The sequence below is a fragment of the Colletotrichum paranaense genome, assembly GCF_030867605.1.
Source record: "Colletotrichum paranaense strain IMI 384185 chromosome Unknown Scaffold_3.1, whole genome shotgun sequence".
In the NCBI taxonomy this organism is placed as follows: Eukaryota; Fungi; Ascomycota; class Sordariomycetes; order Glomerellales; family Glomerellaceae; genus Colletotrichum; species Colletotrichum paranaense.
The window spans coordinates 1,567,920-1,585,073 of record NW_026848961.1 but is presented as its reverse complement, the minus strand read 5'-3'; the positions used below and the strand labels follow the sequence as shown (position 1 = coordinate 1,585,073).

Sequence of the window (17,154 nt, the reverse complement as noted above, 5' to 3'; positions counted from 1 at the left end):
GATGGCGGCGAGAGGGCGAGGGGGACAGGCGACGCTGGGCTTTGAGATATTGCGGATATGTGCTGTTCGTTTAGATTCGGGAGGTTCAAAAGTCGTGAGCTCTGCTTGGATAATGGATCGCTGTGATTGGTCGAGCCGGCTACTACGTGCTTAGGTAATGCTCTGGGTCTGTGGAGGCATAGGAGGCAAAAGGTCGACGAGTAAGCGTCATTGAGACTTGCATAACTTACACAATTCGATCATGATATGGATTGCAGGGGCCCACCTTTTCCTTGGCTGGGCCATTTGGCGACTGCTTGTTCAATCCTTGGGATGCAACTTCTCAGCGTCTTTATCTCTACATAAGCTGAACCAGGAATCCGTCAACTGTATACGAGTTTCCGCACCAAGCAACAATGCGACAGGCACCAACTTCAGAGGCCTTTGTAGTAAATGGTGCAGCCTTTGATTGAGGTATGGCTCTCGATTGGCGTTTCTCTGGCCAGGATGGAAGCAATTAACTCCCTACCCGATACTTCGGAGTTCCCAATACGGGGGAGTAATGTGTCGACGGCCTGCAGTTAATTCTTCTACCCTTCTCCCAGTATCAAGCAGACTGAAATCTATAAAAGTATGACCGATCGCCTTGGCAAGCTTACCCAGTCATGACGTGGCTTCCAATGCCACCGGCATAGTCAGCTATCTCAGCTCTTGCGGGTACTTATTCGCTGCGGTCTGGCCTGGGCAATTGACCAAAGACCCCAGCATAACAGCGATGAGGCAAGCTAATTGAAGCCGATAGAAGGCTGGCGTACTACTAAGGAAACAATAAGCACCTAAAACATACCCCATCTCTTGCAGACGCTGCCAATGTCACACAGCCGAACCTCTACCTCGGAGAGAGGCGGCTCCAAAGCAAGACGTTGGCCGTCTCTGGATTAGTCTGCTTATAAAGATGGAGAAGCTGTCAAAATCACCCAGAATGTCTGTTGGAACGGCGGCGACTGGCCAATGCAAGGTTGACTCCAGCCTCAAAACTTGTGCGACCATAATCTTGGGGTACTCGTAGTCGCAGATCCAATCATTCGATTGAGAGTATCCCCATTTGACGAGACGTCTAGTTTAAGCTCGCCAAGAGATACACACAAGAGAGGGCACAACGGTATCCGCTTCTGTCCGCTTACAAGGTCAATGAATGACATCAAGTGGAACACCTGGAAGATCTCGCGCACGTTCTTCGCCATTCCGGCAGTGGATTGCCCAATTGTGGCCCTATCTACCTCAGCGTCCGAGACAACTCACTGCAGAACTGAGAGCTCTGGACTCTAACAGAGACAAGAAAGCACAACTCGCTGTATCTCGGTGTTTTGGACAAGCGAGTCTCCGGGCCTGGACTGCCTGGGATCGGTTGGTACCCTCCCCGTCCAGAGTCTTTGGCCGCGATTCGTCCTAGACCTTTATCAGACAAGAGTGAGTGGGTGTGGCACCCAATCGCGAAGTTGAACGAAATGGAAACCCTTTCAGGAAATAAGACGTGTCGTCGTCCGTCCGGTCTTTACGCCGTGCTTTGCTCCTCCTCAACCCCCAATTTTTCCGGTAGCTCGTACTACTGCGTACGGATTACCCGCCATGCCTCGGTTCTTCTCCCATCTTCCCCAGCTTTGCCCAGACGCATAGCTCAGAACCCCCGCACCGACAGGGGTCTGATGCGGAGATCTAGCGTCACGAAGCCTGGAGGTGCTTCCCCCCCAGGTTTAGATGCATCACTTGTAATCCAAGGTCTCGCCGGAAAGGACCCGGCCATTGGCCGATAGGAGCGCGGGGGGTCAATTATCTGGGGTTTCGTCTGGAGCTCCTTCGCCTGGAAGGGGATCCGTAGGCATGCAGTGATAATGAGACTAGAGAGAAATCCACTTTGGAATTGCCGTCTTCCCCGTCTCCTCATGGTCCTGGTGGTATTTATTTCGACTGGGCGTCTGCCAGCTGCTACCTGGCTTGGTCCCTCTTTCCTTGTAGACAAGAAAAAGACGAAGACAGATTCTCTCTGTGATAAGACAAACTGTAAGTTGCGGGTCCTGTCCTTTCTCTCACAGAGACACCCCTCACGATCACTGACTCAATCAAGTTCAGTAATATCATATTCTTTTTTTCCAAACTGACGAGCCGCGGCCAAAACAAGGACTGGGATCACCAGAGAAGCTCAGAACCTTATTGCAGCAAGTCCCTTCAAACAACGGCGTCCGTTCGTCTTGCGTCCCGCATCCGGGGAGAGCTTCATATCACGCTCGAATCTATTAAAAAAAACAAACGACAGACCTACCTCACAAACGCCACGCTTCGTTTAGAATTATATCCTTATCTTCTTCTAGGGTAATAATTTCCTCTTGAAAACCCGCCCAGCGACAAGCCATCGTTTGAACAAAACCACACATCTCTACTCCAACATGCCAATCGAATCACGGTGGTCGGAGCCCATTCCGAACTGCTCGCTGCAGACATGGATCTTCGGCTCCTCCAACGCTTCCCTCTCCGATCGCAAAGCATTCTATGACGCCGACAGACCAGAAACCCACTTCCTGACCTTCTCCGACTACCGCCTCGTGGCGAAGCAAATCGCCCTCGGCCTACAAGCGGCGGGCCTCAAACCCGGTGACCGCGTCCTCCTCTTCTCGGGCAACAACCTCTTCTTCCCCGTCGTATTCCTCGGCGTCCTCATGGCCGGCGGCATCTTCACGGGCGCCAACCCGACCTTTGTGCCCCGCGAACTGGCCTACCAGCTCAAGGACAGCGGCGCAACCTTCATGGTTGCCGCCGAGGGCAGCCTTGACACAGCCCTCGAGGCGGCCAAGGAGGTCTCCATGCCCGCCAGCAATGTCTTCGTCTTCGACACCACAGTGCCCGGATCCAGCGCGCCCGAGAAGCCCGCGCGGGGCGGCGCCCGCCACTGGACGGAGCTCATCGCCCCGCGGGCGCGGGCCGAGACGTTCGAGTGGGTCGAGCCGGCCGACGCTCGCACGACAACGTGCTGCCTGAACTACAGCTCCGGCACGACGGGCGTGCCCAAGGGCGTCGAGATCTCCCACTACAGCTACGTCGCCAACGGCACTGGCGTCGTAAAAGTCGCGGCGCTCGAGCCGGACCACGAGGCCACTGTCGCCCGCTCCGTCGGCCTCTGCTTCCTGCCCCTCTATCACGCCTACGCGCAGACGTACTTTGTCGCCAACTTTGCCAAGCAGGGGATCCCCGTCTACATCATGACCGGCTTCGACTTTGTCAAGATGCTCACCTACATCCAAAAGTACCGCGTCACGCAGCTCGTCAGCGTGCCCCCGATCCTTGTCGCCCTCACAAAACACCCCATCACATCCAAGTTCGACCTCAGCAGCCTCGAGACCGTCGGCTCCGGCGCCGCGCCCCTTGCTGCCGACGTGGCCCGCCAAACAGAGCGCATCCTCAAGAAGCAGGACCTCATCGTCCGCCAGGGCTGGGGCATGACCGAGGTCACCTGCACGGCCATGACGTGGGATCCGAACCGCCTGATCCGCAGCGCCTCCGTCGGCGAACTCATGCCCAATTGCCAGGGGAAGCTCGTCAACCCTGAGACCGGTAAGGAGGTCACCGAGGCAAAGGTCCCCGGCGAGCTCCTGATCACGGGCCCGACTGTCATGCGGGGGTACTGGCGTAACCCCAAGGCCACCAACGAGACCATCGTCACCGATGCTCAAGGCAACCGCTGGCTGCGGACCGGTGATATTGCCTACATCGAGGAATATAGCACGGGCGGTCTCTTCCACATCGTCGACCGCATGAAAGAGCTCATCAAAGTCAAGGGCAACCAGGTGGCCCCAGCTGAGCTGGAAGCATTGCTTCTTGAGCGTCCAGACGTGGCCGATGTTGCCGTCATCGGGGTTACCATTGACGGAGAAGAGTTGCCGAGGGCATATATCGTCCGGTCAGCTGAAACTAATGCTTCTGAGGAGGAGATTGCAGAGTGGTTGGCTGGTCGGGTCGCTAAGCATAAGCGACTCAAAGGCGGTGTGTCGTTTACCGACGTGATTCCCAAGAACCCCGTAAGTCTTGTTCTACTATTGCTCGTGTGAGAATTAGCCTAACAGTGTAAACCAGTCTGGTAAGATCTTGAGAAAGATTCTTAGAGAAAAGGCCAAGAAAGAAGTTGGCGACTCGATTGCAAAGCTATAGAAAGAGGATTATTGACAAGAGGTACTGTTCCTATTATGGAGGGGCACTCACAGGTGAAGAGGATTTACATAGCTTCAAAGTGACATGACTACTAAGGAAGAAACAAAGTCACCAACCTCCGAGTGGCTCCCCATTGGGAACTTCCGATAATGTTACATAAATTCGTCTATAACGTTCCACTGACTAGAGCTATCTTTCGCCCACCTTCCAAATATGTGGCTCACTTGAAGTGAGCAATAGGGTATCGTCCATACTGTACAGAACCCTTCCGTTGCTAAACAACCGCGAACTCCCTGCCCCCCTTGTTACTTTAACGAGAGCGTGCACAAATTATGCCGCCCTCCTCTATCCCTCGATGCAGGATAAAGAACGATGAAAAAACCGACCAAACTTGCCAAATAGCGAAAAACCCAATGACGCCTTGCCTGATGCCAATGCTTATGAAGCTCGATGCTGGAAACCATGATCTTCGACAGTGTCAAGAAGACACCTCGATCAACCCTTTCGGCTTCGACGTGACCGAAGTGACCTTTTATTCCAGCCCCACAAGCGTCCCCAATCTTTGTAGACAGGACCGATACCCTTGAGAAAGCGCTTGGCGTAGACCTTGTCTCTCTTAGCAACCCATGACCGTGTTGGTGGTTGTCCGTACTATGATCCAACTGCCAGACACGAATCGAGAACAGAGTCAAGGGAGCTCATGTCTTGAGGCTCTGCACCTTCCCACCAGGGCTCCGAGTCAATGTCCATTGCATCGACATGGCCGTTGGGTAGCTGCTCTGTGATGACCGGTTTGATATCAGAAGCTTCCTTCTTGGCTCCAGGAGGTTCGAGGCCTGGTAGCCAGGTGTAGTCGTGCCAATTCTCGAGCTCTCCTTCACGGTAGCCATACGATATGGCCGTATTTATGATGGGGAACTGCGCCAAGCCGCTATCAGCCATCTCCAAGGCAATGCGTACGTCGGCCATGCCAAGGGGTCCACGCTCGCTTGCTGCCTTCGACTCAATAGGTAGAAGGCCGCTCTTATCGCGTGTGAGGTCACCCCGAAGGGCAGCGTCCTCCTCCTTGACGAGCTGGTGTCGGTACTTGTGGGTTTGGATCCATTGGGTTCCTGCTCCGAATCCAGCAGTGGCGCCTTCTCCTGGGCCATTGCTCTTCGTCTTGGCAAATATGGCGGCCAGTGATTCCTTGATGAATGTTTCGGTCGCGACTGTCATAAAATGTGGCGCATCCTGAACGTGACCACTAGTAAGTCCTGCCTCGTAGCAGAACGGCAGCATTCTGCCTTCGACTACAGGGGCATCGGGGAACTCGCCAGACTCCCCAGCCAAGGGTTGCGCAAAGCGCTTGCGTATCTCCAAATCGAAGTCTTCAACTCAGTCAGCACTCGACCTTTACCAGTAAGCCAAGGTTCCACTCACTCATCTTGTTTATACCACCAATGCCTCCTGCGCTTGGTGGTACGTCGGCGGGTTTGGGCTGTCGTCGATGGTGATCCATGAACACATTGGAGAGGCTCTCGTAGGGGTCGAACTGATGAACCTCGACGTTAGCATATCGAACTTTAACGAGCTTGAGACGTGTACTAACGTCATTTCCGACCAAATCCTTGATACGCCGACGATCTTTGGTGGGCAACTGCATCACATCGCCCTTAAGGCGACGCTCCGCCGCATCTCCAGATACAGGCTTACTGCCGACGGGTGCGGTGGGCTTGTCGTTGGCGCTGACCCAAGGGGCGAGCCCCTGGTCGGGCATCTCCCTTGTGACATTGCCGTATATTGCAGCAATTAGCTGATTATGGAGGTGTTCCTTTTCGCCATTGGGGGATGTGAGGATGGGATCGATTCGTTCTGAGTACTCGGTCTGATTCAATCGACCTAGGAGCGGATGTTAGTTTGCGAGTGATGATTGCGCGGATATCCGGAGTTGCTTACCGATGAGAAACTCTGTGGTTGACTCCTTGTAGATGACCCATGCTTCCGGGCCGATGGCCTGCTTCAAGGCGGTATAAAGCGGCTCTAGGTCAATGCGGGCAGGTATGATCTGACTTGTTTTGGCGGCTTTGAGAGAGCCCGGAGGTTGGACAGTGATGGACTTGGTGGAAAGTGTCGGCGTGGAAAGATTTACTGATGGGCGGCTGCTCAAGGCCGCGGGGTCGATGTCGGGCATTGCGACACGGGATGCCAGACAGGCAGATCACGTCGTTGAGCGTATTAGTGGAGCTGAGCGACAGTCGCGTGCAGCAGCAGCGGCGGCGGGCAGGACTCGGCGCAAGGCGGAAAAGATGTTCATGAGTAGCATAGAACGAAGGAGAGCGACAATGCGATCGCGAATTCGGTACTATCTCGATGAACGGGGCATGTTGTGGGCGCAGGCGTGATGACGAAGGTCGGAGGTGATGCTCAGTGGTTGGGTCCGGCTCCGTTTCGTACAGTGGAGGAAGACGGGATGCGATTGAGAGGTGCTGCACTGCTTTGTCGATGAAATTTTGCCGAACTGTCTGACGACGAAAGCCAGGGGAGGGCCGAGCCTGGGGAAGAAGTAGCGGGGACCACAATTTAGTATGTGAGCTGGCAGGGCACAAGGGTTCAGAATACATCCGCAGGCGCTCTGACCACTCCGTCGTGAGCCCCTGTAGGCTGCTTGCAATTGGCATCAGCAACACTATGAGCCTGTGAGGTCGCGTCCGGCGCGTCTCTCTCAGCGGGCTGTAATGCTGCGAGTACAACAACGAAATCAATGCGATATATGACAACGACCGGCGCATGTTCTGCTCCTCACCTCGAGCTTAACCTCATTTTCTCCACTAGCCGTGGCAGCCCACTCAAGAAGGCTTCACCTTGTCTTTGAACCTCGAGGTGGTCAGTGTTCGGCAATGCCATCATGTCCGCCAACCGCGAGCATCGCATCGCCGGTGCCGTCGACAGCCTAATCGCACACTTGGTACCCAACGACCCTCACGAGGACGATGCTGCGGCCCAGGAAAGACACGACAACTGTTTTGAGCTGGTCAAGTCAATTCTGGATGCGTAAGTCTTAGACCCATTTGCGAATTGTCGAGCATCTCTCGACCACTTGTATGCCATGTCGCTGACCGGTCAACCTCTAGCCCCGCGTCCCCCGCCATTTCCTCCGATGTTAACCACGCCTCCGATCTGATCAAGCGGAAGCTCATACAGAGCAACCCAAGCCAAGCGCTGCGCTTCTCAAACCTCTACACCCGTCTTCTCTCCTTACCAGTCTTGGGCCAGAAATGGGCTATCCTCTACCTCCTCTATCAGCTCAGTGACTCCCCCGATCCAAGCGAGCCGCTGCCCCTCGTACCACCGAAACCTCCACAAACGCAGCGCGACCCGTTCAGGAAACATGAACGAGAACGATCGTCCAAGAACTCTACACCGATATCGAGGCAAGAAGAAGAGCAGTTCGACGATGCTTTTGCGCCAGAGGGATTGAAGAACTTTCCCCCAAATCACAATAAGAACAGCAAGTCTATTGACGAAAGAGAGAAGGACTCAGAAAAGGAAAAGGAGAAGGCGGCAGATGGCGCTAAAACGGACAAGCGACAAGTGAACTTGAAGTCCACCTTGCTGGCCGATAATTACGTCGAGATCGACCCTTCCGAGACGGTGCTCTTACGGGATCTTCCCTTTACTCTCCAAGGATTATCTTCGACTACCTTGCCCTTCTCGCGGCCTGACACCATCACCTTACCCCCGACGTTACCATCTCCGATCATCTCTCTCCTCCACACGGTAGCCGAGCCGTCTTTGTTATACCGACGTCTCGATGTTTTTGTCAAGTCCCCCGCACAGGGCTTGCTGAGACAAAGTATTCGAGCCGCCATAGGCGGGGAGTTGCGGTCTTATCTCAGCCTCGTTGCCACTCTGGAGGGTCAAATTCGCAAAGCCTTATCTTCCCTAGACGAATCCGCTCCAAGAGGTGGCATTGGAAAGGCAGGCGTCACATTGAAGAGATGTGTAGTATGGACGCGGGAAGCTACGATGGGGCTGCGGCTTATGAGCCTCATTGCCGAAGAGTCAGAAAGTAAAAGAGGTGGACAACTCATCTCCCTCGTACACGGATTTTCTTCTTCGCATGGTGACCCCATGGTTGCAGCATTTGCCGAACGCCTACTCGTGCATGTCACACGCCCTTTTTACGATATCCTGCGTCGGTGGATATACGATGGCGAGCTACTCGACCCATTCTGCGAGTTCTTTGTCAAAGAACAGAAGCAAACGGACGAGCCAAAGACGGGCGGAAACAGTGTGTGGGAAGATAAGTACGAAATCGACAAGGATATGGTCCCAAGTATTATCACTCAAGACTTTGCTCAAAAGGTCTTCCTCATTGGCAAATCTCTCAACTTTATCAGACACAGTTGCGGTGACTCTCAGTGGGTCGAAGACTACTCCAAGGCGGCCTCGAAGGAATTGCGCTATGGCGACACGGCAACCCTCGAGGCTTGGATTGATGAGGCATATAAGACGACCATGAAGCGTCTCATAGACCTCATGGCCAACAAATTCCACCTTTTTGAGCATCTGCAGGCGTTGAAGAATTACATTCTGCTGGGACAAGGCGACTTTATCGCCCTTCTTATGGAATCTCTCGCCGCGAACCTCGATCGTCCTGCCGGCGCACAGTACAGACATACTTTGACGGCTCAGTTGGAACACGCCATTCGCGGGTCCAACGCGCAGTACGACTCGCCTGAAGTCCTTCGCCGCCTTGACGCCCGAATGCTTCAGCTATCCCATGGCGATATTGGCTGGGATTGTTTTACATTGGAGTACAAGGTCGATGCTCCGGTCGACGTTGTCGTGACCGACTGGGGCAACCGCCAATATCTGAAGGTATTTAACTTTCTATGGCGCATCAAGCGTGTCGAATTTGCCCTCGCCTCTACTTGGCGCAAGTGTATGACAGGTTCACGTGGGGTGCTTCAGAATTCCGACCCCGTCGTTGTGCAAACGTGGAAATCAACGCGCGGCATTCTTGCAGAGATGATTCACTTCATTGGCCAGCTACAATACTACATCTTGTTCGAAGTCATCGAGTCGTCCTGGAACGAGCTTCAGAAACGGATACATCGCGAGGGCTGTACCCTCGACGACCTCATCAAAGCACATACTCGATACCTCAACGACATTACTCACAAAGGCCTCCTAGGCGCGCGGCGTAGCATCCGACACGCTGATATAGCCACTGGCGAAGACGACCGCACCTCATACCTGTCTCAGCTCGGTGACCTCCTGCGCGCCATGCTCAGCTACCGCGACTCCGTCGACGGCCTCTACAGCTGGAGCGTGTCCGACTTTACACGGCGGCAGGAGGCCGACGTTATGCGCATCTCCACCCGCGGGCCGCGCCACCAAAAGAAGGAATCTATGCCGGGAGGAGATGGCGAGGACGAGAACCCGGCCGTCGCGTCAGAATTCCCTGTCCTGCAGGACCGTCTGCGCCAGCTCGGCGCCACGTTCCGCACCCGCCTCCAAATCCTGCTGGGCGACCTCGCGTACCAGCCGGACGTTGACATGCGTTTCCTCGGTGTCGCCATGAATTTCAACGATGTCTATCAGCCCTCGCGAAGGAAGACAAAGACCACGTCGACGGCCTCTGCAAACACTTCGAGGGCTTGAAGTGTGGAAATTGTGAGAACGAGACATGGGAAAGCTGAATAGAAAAGTTTTGGGGCCAAAAAGGGAACTGGCATTGGATCCGAATCAAAGCTGAACATGAGGACACGGCACAGATGGAATGAGAACGAACGCCCAAAGTGAGTGCCACTTGACCGGCCCCACACCCGCAACGTGATCTCGATCGCGCGAAAAACGTCGCATTCCCGACTCCAGTGTCAGAGTCAGTACGGAGTATTTGATTCTTAGAGGGAAGCTTTGGGGGCCAAGCGAGGCATTCGGGGTTCGGGGGGGGGGGGGCTTCCAGGGCTAAGACAACATAGCCACGCGGTTTCGCGGAGTCGGCGCAAGCTCCGCGGGAGGAAGGTGGGAGGTGAACAAGGCGGTGGGTGGGGAGAAATTCCACGTTTCCCGTCCGCGCAATGGTAAAGAGACATTTAGAATTAGGGCGTTTGCGGCTTTTGCATACCTGGGTGGGCGGATGGGAAAGGCAGAGAGAACCCGATACTTGATTGGAGCTTTTGCGTAGAAGTAAACTGCAGAGAAGCCTCTCATGAATGATGAACCATCTTACCTACCCATCCTCACGACAACTTGTCACGTTGCAATGAACCATCCTTTACAAGGCTGTTCTTCTACCCTGTGAGGTTCGTCAAGGGCCACAGCAACGTCCAGTTCACAGGCGATGTAGATAGGCTAAGACAGGCAAACGGCAATCACACTTGAACATTTGGGACCTTGAGTGAATTTTTAATGAAAAGTTCATAACTATCATGCCATTTCGTCATGGAATCATGAGCCAAAAAAGATTGCAACCTTCCCAATGACAAAGGGAACAGGCGCAGTCTGGCCAGGAGATGATCTATCTGATCCTTGGGTGAACACGTATAATACGGTTACCATGCAGAATTTCCTCACAAGAGAAGAAACATGTAAAAAAAGACAACAACCATACCCAGGGCTATGAATGCGCTCGAAGGCACAGGACAAAAGAAAAGCCCGTTTCCATTCCTCCTCTCCCAATCGCCAGCCGATACTCTGACAAAATTACTCAAATGTACATGTTGCGATGCACGCGCAATGCAGCCCGGAGCCTCCGTTTCCCATCGAAGCCTTTTTGATACCGTCATTGTCCTATGGTGCTGTGAACCAGAGACCCAGAAGAAACCGCGTGTTTCAAGTCTCTCTAAAGCCCGGTGTTTTTCCTGGTTCCCGTTTTTGTTTTCGTACTCGACGCCAAGGTTGTTGCCGAGACGGTGCCTACTCAGACACGTCTCCCAGAATCCATATCTAGTCTATACACGAAAGTCTCGTGGCGGCCGCAGCCATGGCATGAAAAAATGCTCAACAGTTGATGAGCCATGCCACCGAGCCGCCAAACTTTCCAACTTTCTTTTTCGAAACAAATATTCTCTGGCGATGCTTTGCAAGCGAGTGCCCGCGTATAGGCATGCCAAGAGGATTGACGCCAAAACTCGTTCGCGAAGTCGAACAGTTTGAAATCGTGATATGCCGCAAAACATACGACCAAAGAGGAAGGTCATACTAGTCTCCACAGCAGATAGTGCTGAACTCGCCAAAAGGCTGAACCGTAGCATCGTGATTTCGTAAGGTGTACGCCGCCGTAATAAAGTAAATTCTGATGGCCATCAAAGACTGCGAGACACGTGCTCGCCTTCCAACGCCACCTTCCAGAATTCCAATTCGAATTCGCCGTATCCACTGCAAGGGAGATCCAGCCAGAATCGATCAATCCAGACAATGCGTTCAAGAACTCCACGCGCTCTACAAATCCAGAGCCGTGAGTAAAAGTCCAAGCCGAGAAAGAAGGCATGTTTATGTGACGGACGTGTCTAGACGTCCATCATTTCTGTGTCTTCGTCCACCAAGGTGGGAAGGGTGGTTGACTCGCTAGGTCCCCAGACACCTTCGAAGACAGTCGCAGCTGATCTGCGACGTTCGGCGACCCACGACATCGCCGTAGTGGTCAGTAATTGTTGAATGGTGGGTCGCTCGCCAGGCTCGGGTCTGACCATCCAGCGGACGATTTGATCGAGTGAGCTGGGGTGGAAAGGGTCGCTCATAAAATCCGGAGGGGATCTGAGCTCGGTGCGCTTTCGTGTAATGAAAGGGCTGCTTTCGTCGTCCATGACCACGTTCACCCGAGTTGGGGCGATTCCCGAATGCAGGCTGATATCCGGAGCACTGGTCTGACCGAGAAGTGGGTCGTCCAGCGATTGCATAGTGGGAACACCAGCGGCATCTCGGTATGAACTAGTCGTAGTGGTGGCGCTGAAGGTCAAGCTAGGAACTTCGGACAAGTCACCAGAGCGAAGAGCAATCCAAGTAGGGCCGTTGTCGGGGAGAACGACGTTGGCAGCCATCTCAATTAGAATGAGACCGAGTGAGAAAATATCCGCAGGCTTGTTGAAATCGCCGCGAAGGATTTCAGGACCAATGTACTCTCTGTCTCCCTCGGCGTCGACGCCCTTGGCAGCAGGCCACTCGGTAGCCAGGCCAAAGTCACCAATTTTAAGGATACCCTCAAATGTGATGAGAATATTCGCCGGCTTGAGGTCGAGATGAATAAAACCAGCTTCGTGAATGCTTTGAAGACCCTATCTCGAAGTCAGTCGTCAGTCGTCACAAACACAAGGCAATCTTTACTCACCAAGCCAATGTCGTGGATAACCTTCCAAATACGGAAGTCATCCAGTCGGCCTTTGCGACCAACATTGCTCAAGAACTTGTCCAAGGTACCTTCGTCGCAGTATTCGGTTTGGATGTAAAGGTATTGGTTGTATTCCCAGCTGTCGACGTAGTGGATAACGTGGTCTGCGTGTGTCAGGGCCTGAAGTGCGTGCACTTCCCTCAGCTTGGCCAGACGATCCTTGGGTCCAGTGAATTGGCGGCGTGCCTTTTTCACGGCGTAAATACGATCGGGCTCGGGACTCTCGCGAGGGTTCTTCGTCGGAGTTCCACTAAAGACAGAGAGGAACGAGGCGCGGGAGTATCCGTTCTTGACCACGCGGTAGACGGAAGAGAACTCTCCCTTGCCAATCATCTCGACCTTGTCAAAGCGCGAATAGAGTGAGTCTTCGACATCGCCGCCACCACGACCGGCATTGACGGGGGTCATGAGGTGTGTCGAAGTGCTTTGGAAGGACTCTCGCCCTGATGGAGTAACCGGGGTAGTAGTGCTCCGCGTTGACTCGGCTGGATTCGAGATTGACAGGCAGCTGGCATCGGGAAGAACAACGTGAGACGAGGGAGTCCTCGGAGAGCGCTGTTCCACAGGGCTAGCTATATGGTGAGGAGTAATCTTAGCCAAAACGTCCTTTTGATAATCACAATCCGTTGTGCTAGTACAAAGTCGGGTCCGCAATGGCGAAGGAGCACTAAACCCCCTTCCAGACCTCGATCGACCAAAAGACGGCAAAGAAAGACGCTGCGTAGGAGACAGTCCATCGGTAAGAGAGCTAGTTGAACCGGGCGGAGAACTCGGTAGGGGGCAACTGGCACTCTTGTCGTCGGACCGCTCCTGAGCGGTATACATACCAGTAGATTCTCTGGAGATCATCGGCCGCACAGCTGACATGGGAGGTGGAAGCGACCTCTTGGCGCTGGGGCTTTCGATGCTCTGCTCACTCAAGTTGCTCAAGCTGGGAGTGAGCCCCTTGCTCGGTGTGAGTCCATGTTTCGTAGGAGTAGGAGGGGCGTCGATGTCAGCCCCGAGGCCAGTGTTGAAGTTGGTGTCGAGGGAGAATTTCTTATCATCATCCAGACTCAAGACACTTCCTCGGCGTGCATGGCGCGATCCAAGCCTTTGGAAGATGCCCAGACCCTTTCCGGGATTGCCACCGAAGGTGCTGCGTGACGGGGCACCGGGGGCCACGAACGGAGTTGAAGGCATGCCGCCAAAAGAGTAACGGTTGTTCTTCTTGATGGCGCTTCCAGGAGGAGGCGGGAAGGTGGCGAAACCGTTGGTTGGCTTCTTGCAAGGCGTATCAGGCATCGTGAGCTTATTGTCTTCCTCGGGGTTGCGGTTAACCTTCGAAACGAGGCCTGTAGACATGAAAGCTCCCGCCCATGGCTTAGCCGCCTTGAAAGGTGTGACAGTCTCATTCTCCTCCTGCATGAAGAGTGGTCGAGATGAACCATAAGGCATCGACTTGGCGAAGTTGAGAGGAGCTCGTGGCTTTTCAAAGACGTAAGGAGGAGGCATGCTGTTGTTCTGCTCCTCGAGACTGTTGCCAGACGTCGAGGTCACCAACGTCTTTGACAGCGGATGAGGCTGATGTGAAGACCGCTCAACGGGATGGGCAGAGGGATTGGGCAAAGGCCCGTTCGAATTGAAAGGGCTGTCCCGAGGAAGCTGAGGAGGGAGAAATTGATCCATCGATAGGCGGGGTCGGTTCTTGACGTTGGGAGTCGAGAAATCCCCGCTCATCTGAGCCAAGTGGCTCGCGCCAGACTTACGTCCCCACGAACTCCGATCGTGCTGTCTCTGCTGCAGCGTTGAACGTCGTAGAGAGCCAGTTCTTCTCGGAATTTGAGGCGGGGTAGGCGATGGGATTGGCTCTCTGGGGGCAGGAACGCTTGGCGAGCCAAAGAGCTCGTACTCTCGCTCACGGTTCGCCTCGTCGTGAATGTCAAAGTTGGTCTTGCTCGGCGTGTTGCTGGTGTTGTCGAAAATGGTGAAATCAGATGTGTTTTGACCAAAGCTTGAAATACCGTGTAAACTTCTTCGCTTCGCGACTGGGCTACCCAGCGACGCCTGATCCAAATTCATGATCGCGTCGCTGCGCTTGAGAGCGCCCGATCCCGGTGCTCCTTGCGAATCGCCCTGACTTTCCAGATGCTTGAAGATATTCGACTGTTGAGCGTGGCCGGATACGTCGAGATGAAGGCTATGGCGTGATGATTTTTGGAGGGACGATCGGGAACGCGGGCTCTGTTGTGCAGAAGACTGGTTATTTTCCTGGCCCGAGGCCTCCGAGCTTGAAGATGAGGAAGGAGTGGAATTTACCCCCGAGTCTGTTGTAGCGTTGAGCGCGCGTTTGAGGGGGGATTTAGGCGATGTCCTTAATCGAGTCGCTGGCCTCGAGGGGCTGCCGGTTGCCTTTGCTGATTTTGCCGAGCGTAGAGAGAGCCGAACACTGGGACGAAAGGGTGTGGCAAGAGTTGGCGGAGAGCTAAAGGGCGTCGTCGAGGTCATGGAAGGAGGGAGCCCCGCTGGTGTATGGCTTTGGAAATCCCCAAAGTTGATGTTGTTGTGGCTGCTGCTAGGAGGCGTAGGGGTAGGAGTGTATCGTCGGCAGGGCGATTGTTCTTGCACAGGCGTATGAGAACCGCTGTGTGAGCTCTCTGAGCTGGGGGAACTCGTACGCGCCAGGCTGAACTTTGAAGGTGATCGGGAAAGAGACCTTCGCAGGCTCCGGACTGAGGATGCGAGCACGTCTACATGGTGGACGTGCGTGGGGCTAGGAACAGTGAGTGTTCCGCCACTGCTATTGGAGAACGACATGGTGAAGGTGTTCTTGATGTCGTAATGATTGGTTGTCTTTCTTTGGTGTTGTTGTTGGTCGCTGTCGAAATACAAAGAAGAGCAAATTCACTTGTAGGAAGTGATGTGATTGTGTAGGCGGTAGGTGTGCTCAGCAAGCAATGAATCAATCCTTGTTCCAAACAATCTGTCGCTGGTATTCGTCGTCGTATACTGTTCCGCTGATGAACCTATGGTGTTGGTAGGTGGTAGAGCAAAGCGCGGTCGATGGTGATATGCCGTAGGTGTTGAGGTGAGGGCTAGGTAGAGCGCGTGTGGTGTTCTGCCGTTCCGTGGACGATCGGAGGGATGCTGACTACGACGACGAGAAGTGAGGGCAGCAGTGCCGGGTGCGCGGAGGGTAGGCAGTACGGAGTAGTGTCGTCGTTGTTTTCGTGGGGTTTATCCCAAGATGGTGATAGGACTGGACGTGTGTTTAAGGGTCCAAGGTGTGTGTATGTGCCAGTACGGGTTACACGTGGACGAGGCGAAGTGGCCTGGTCAGCCGGAAAGGGCGCCCTCGTTCTTGGTGTGGTGATGGGTGTGGACGCGATGTTGCAGAAAAGAAGGCTGAAAGAAAAGGAGGAAGAAGAGGGTCCTGGCAGGAGGACAAGACGAGGCGAGGCCAGAGTAGGTAGGACCGTAACGTAAGGTAGGCGTAGGCAGGCAGAGAAAGAAGGGACGGGACGGGAGCGCAAGTGCGTCTACTGCATGGCGCTAAGGTCTGAGGGGGATGGTTTGGACAAGTCGAGCGAGCAGGAACGTTCAGGTATGCGTCTTGCTTCGCATCTTCATTCCGCTTCAGTTGGCGATTCGTGATCGGCAGAGGACCTTGTCGACCTTGTCAAGTCATCGCATGAAGGGACGGTACCGGTAGATGGATGGGCTTCTTGTTGCGTCCCGTCGTCTGATGAGAGGCGCGCGCGCGAGAGTGGCGAAACGATAAGACCCTGGGGGAAAGGTAGGGTGAGTTTTGTCGGGAAGGGGACCAAAAACTTGGAAACGCGGCAAGGAGATGGACGCAACGAAACGCACAAAACGGGAAGGGGATAGAAGGAGTTGTGAGGGTAGGAGAGAGGTAGGCGCAAATAGGATTCGGGGAAGAGGAGGATGCGCGGTGAGTGTGTGCGTCGGGTTGTGTGCGTCAAGAGCGAGCGGGTGGGTGAAGTGGGTGGTGGTTGGGTTGCGGGTTTGCGGGTGTAAGTGCGAAAGGTGCAGCAGCGCAGCGCAAGACAGCGCGAGCCGAGTGGGTTTGCGTGGGACACTTAGGAAGATGGGAGAGACCACGACCAGGCAGGTAGGTAATGGGTGAATGAATGGTCGATGCAGGCGGGTGGGCAGGCAGGAATGGCACGCCCAAGCCGGGGGATCGCAGTCAGGATGGAGACTTTCCTTGCCAAGGTACCTTAGCTTTAGGTACTGTAGGTGGTGAAGGCGAAACTTGACTGGTCTCTCTGGAACGGGAGTGAGAAAGGGCGTGCAGATGTGGACACTGAGAAACTTGGGAAGTCGCTGCTTCTTTTTCGCGATGGCGCGCGTGGCGTGTGTTGTTTACAATATTTCCCAAAGCAGCTAGACCTGCACGTGATTACGCGACTCAAAGTGGATCCGGTCTGTTAGAGCAAGACCGCAGCTGAAGCCGTTTAGGAAGCCACAAGGTCGCAAATGCAGGTCCCGGAGTGGGCAAAGAAGAAAGAAAAGAAAAGAAAAACAAAATCTCATCACCAAGCTCTAGACATGCAGCGTCTCAACTGAAGAATCTCGAGGCTGCAAACTTGTCTTGC

General features: G+C 54.2%; 5 protein-coding genes across 5 annotated transcripts; 3 read left to right on the top strand and 2 right to left on the bottom strand.

Moving 5' to 3' along the window:
* Window positions 1-2,423: 2,423 nt before the first annotated feature.
* Window positions 2,424-4,179, top strand: CPAR01_04079 (AMP-binding enzyme; the record flags this gene model as incomplete). Its single annotated transcript, XM_060488361.1, has 2 exons — window positions 2,424-4,049; window positions 4,105-4,179. The coding sequence occupies 2 exons, from the start codon at window positions 2,424-2,426 to the stop codon at window positions 4,177-4,179; spliced, it is 1,701 nt and encodes a 566-aa protein (XP_060352567.1).
* Window positions 4,180-4,830: 651 nt separating this feature from the next.
* Window positions 4,831-6,352, bottom strand: CPAR01_04078 (uncharacterized protein; the record flags this gene model as incomplete). Its single annotated transcript, XM_060488360.1, has 3 exons — window positions 4,831-5,549; window positions 5,602-6,060; window positions 6,118-6,352. The coding sequence occupies 3 exons, from the start codon at window positions 6,350-6,352 to the stop codon at window positions 4,831-4,833; spliced, it is 1,413 nt and encodes a 470-aa protein (XP_060352566.1).
* Window positions 6,353-7,066: 714 nt separating this feature from the next.
* CPAR01_04077 (Spc97/Spc98 family protein) lies at window positions 7,067-9,828 on the top strand (the record flags this gene model as incomplete). The annotated part of the gene is made up of 2 exons (XM_060488359.1): window positions 7,067-7,212; window positions 7,293-9,828. The coding sequence occupies 2 exons, from the start codon at window positions 7,067-7,069 to the stop codon at window positions 9,826-9,828; spliced, it is 2,682 nt and encodes an 893-aa protein (XP_060352565.1).
* A 960-nt stretch (window positions 9,829-10,788) lies between these two features.
* CPAR01_04076 (uncharacterized protein) lies at window positions 10,789-11,325 on the top strand (the record flags this gene model as incomplete). The annotated part of the gene is made up of 1 exon (XM_060488358.1): window positions 10,789-11,325. The coding sequence occupies one exon, from the start codon at window positions 10,789-10,791 to the stop codon at window positions 11,323-11,325; it is 537 nt and encodes a 178-aa protein (XP_060352564.1).
* A 353-nt stretch (window positions 11,326-11,678) lies between these two features.
* Window positions 11,679-15,352, bottom strand: CPAR01_04075 (uncharacterized protein; the record flags this gene model as incomplete). Its single annotated transcript, XM_060488357.1, has 2 exons — window positions 11,679-12,443; window positions 12,497-15,352. 2 exons carry the CDS (start codon window positions 15,350-15,352, stop codon window positions 11,679-11,681), a joined length of 3,621 nt encoding a protein of 1,206 aa, XP_060352563.1.
* Window positions 15,353-17,154: the final 1,802 nt, after the last annotated feature.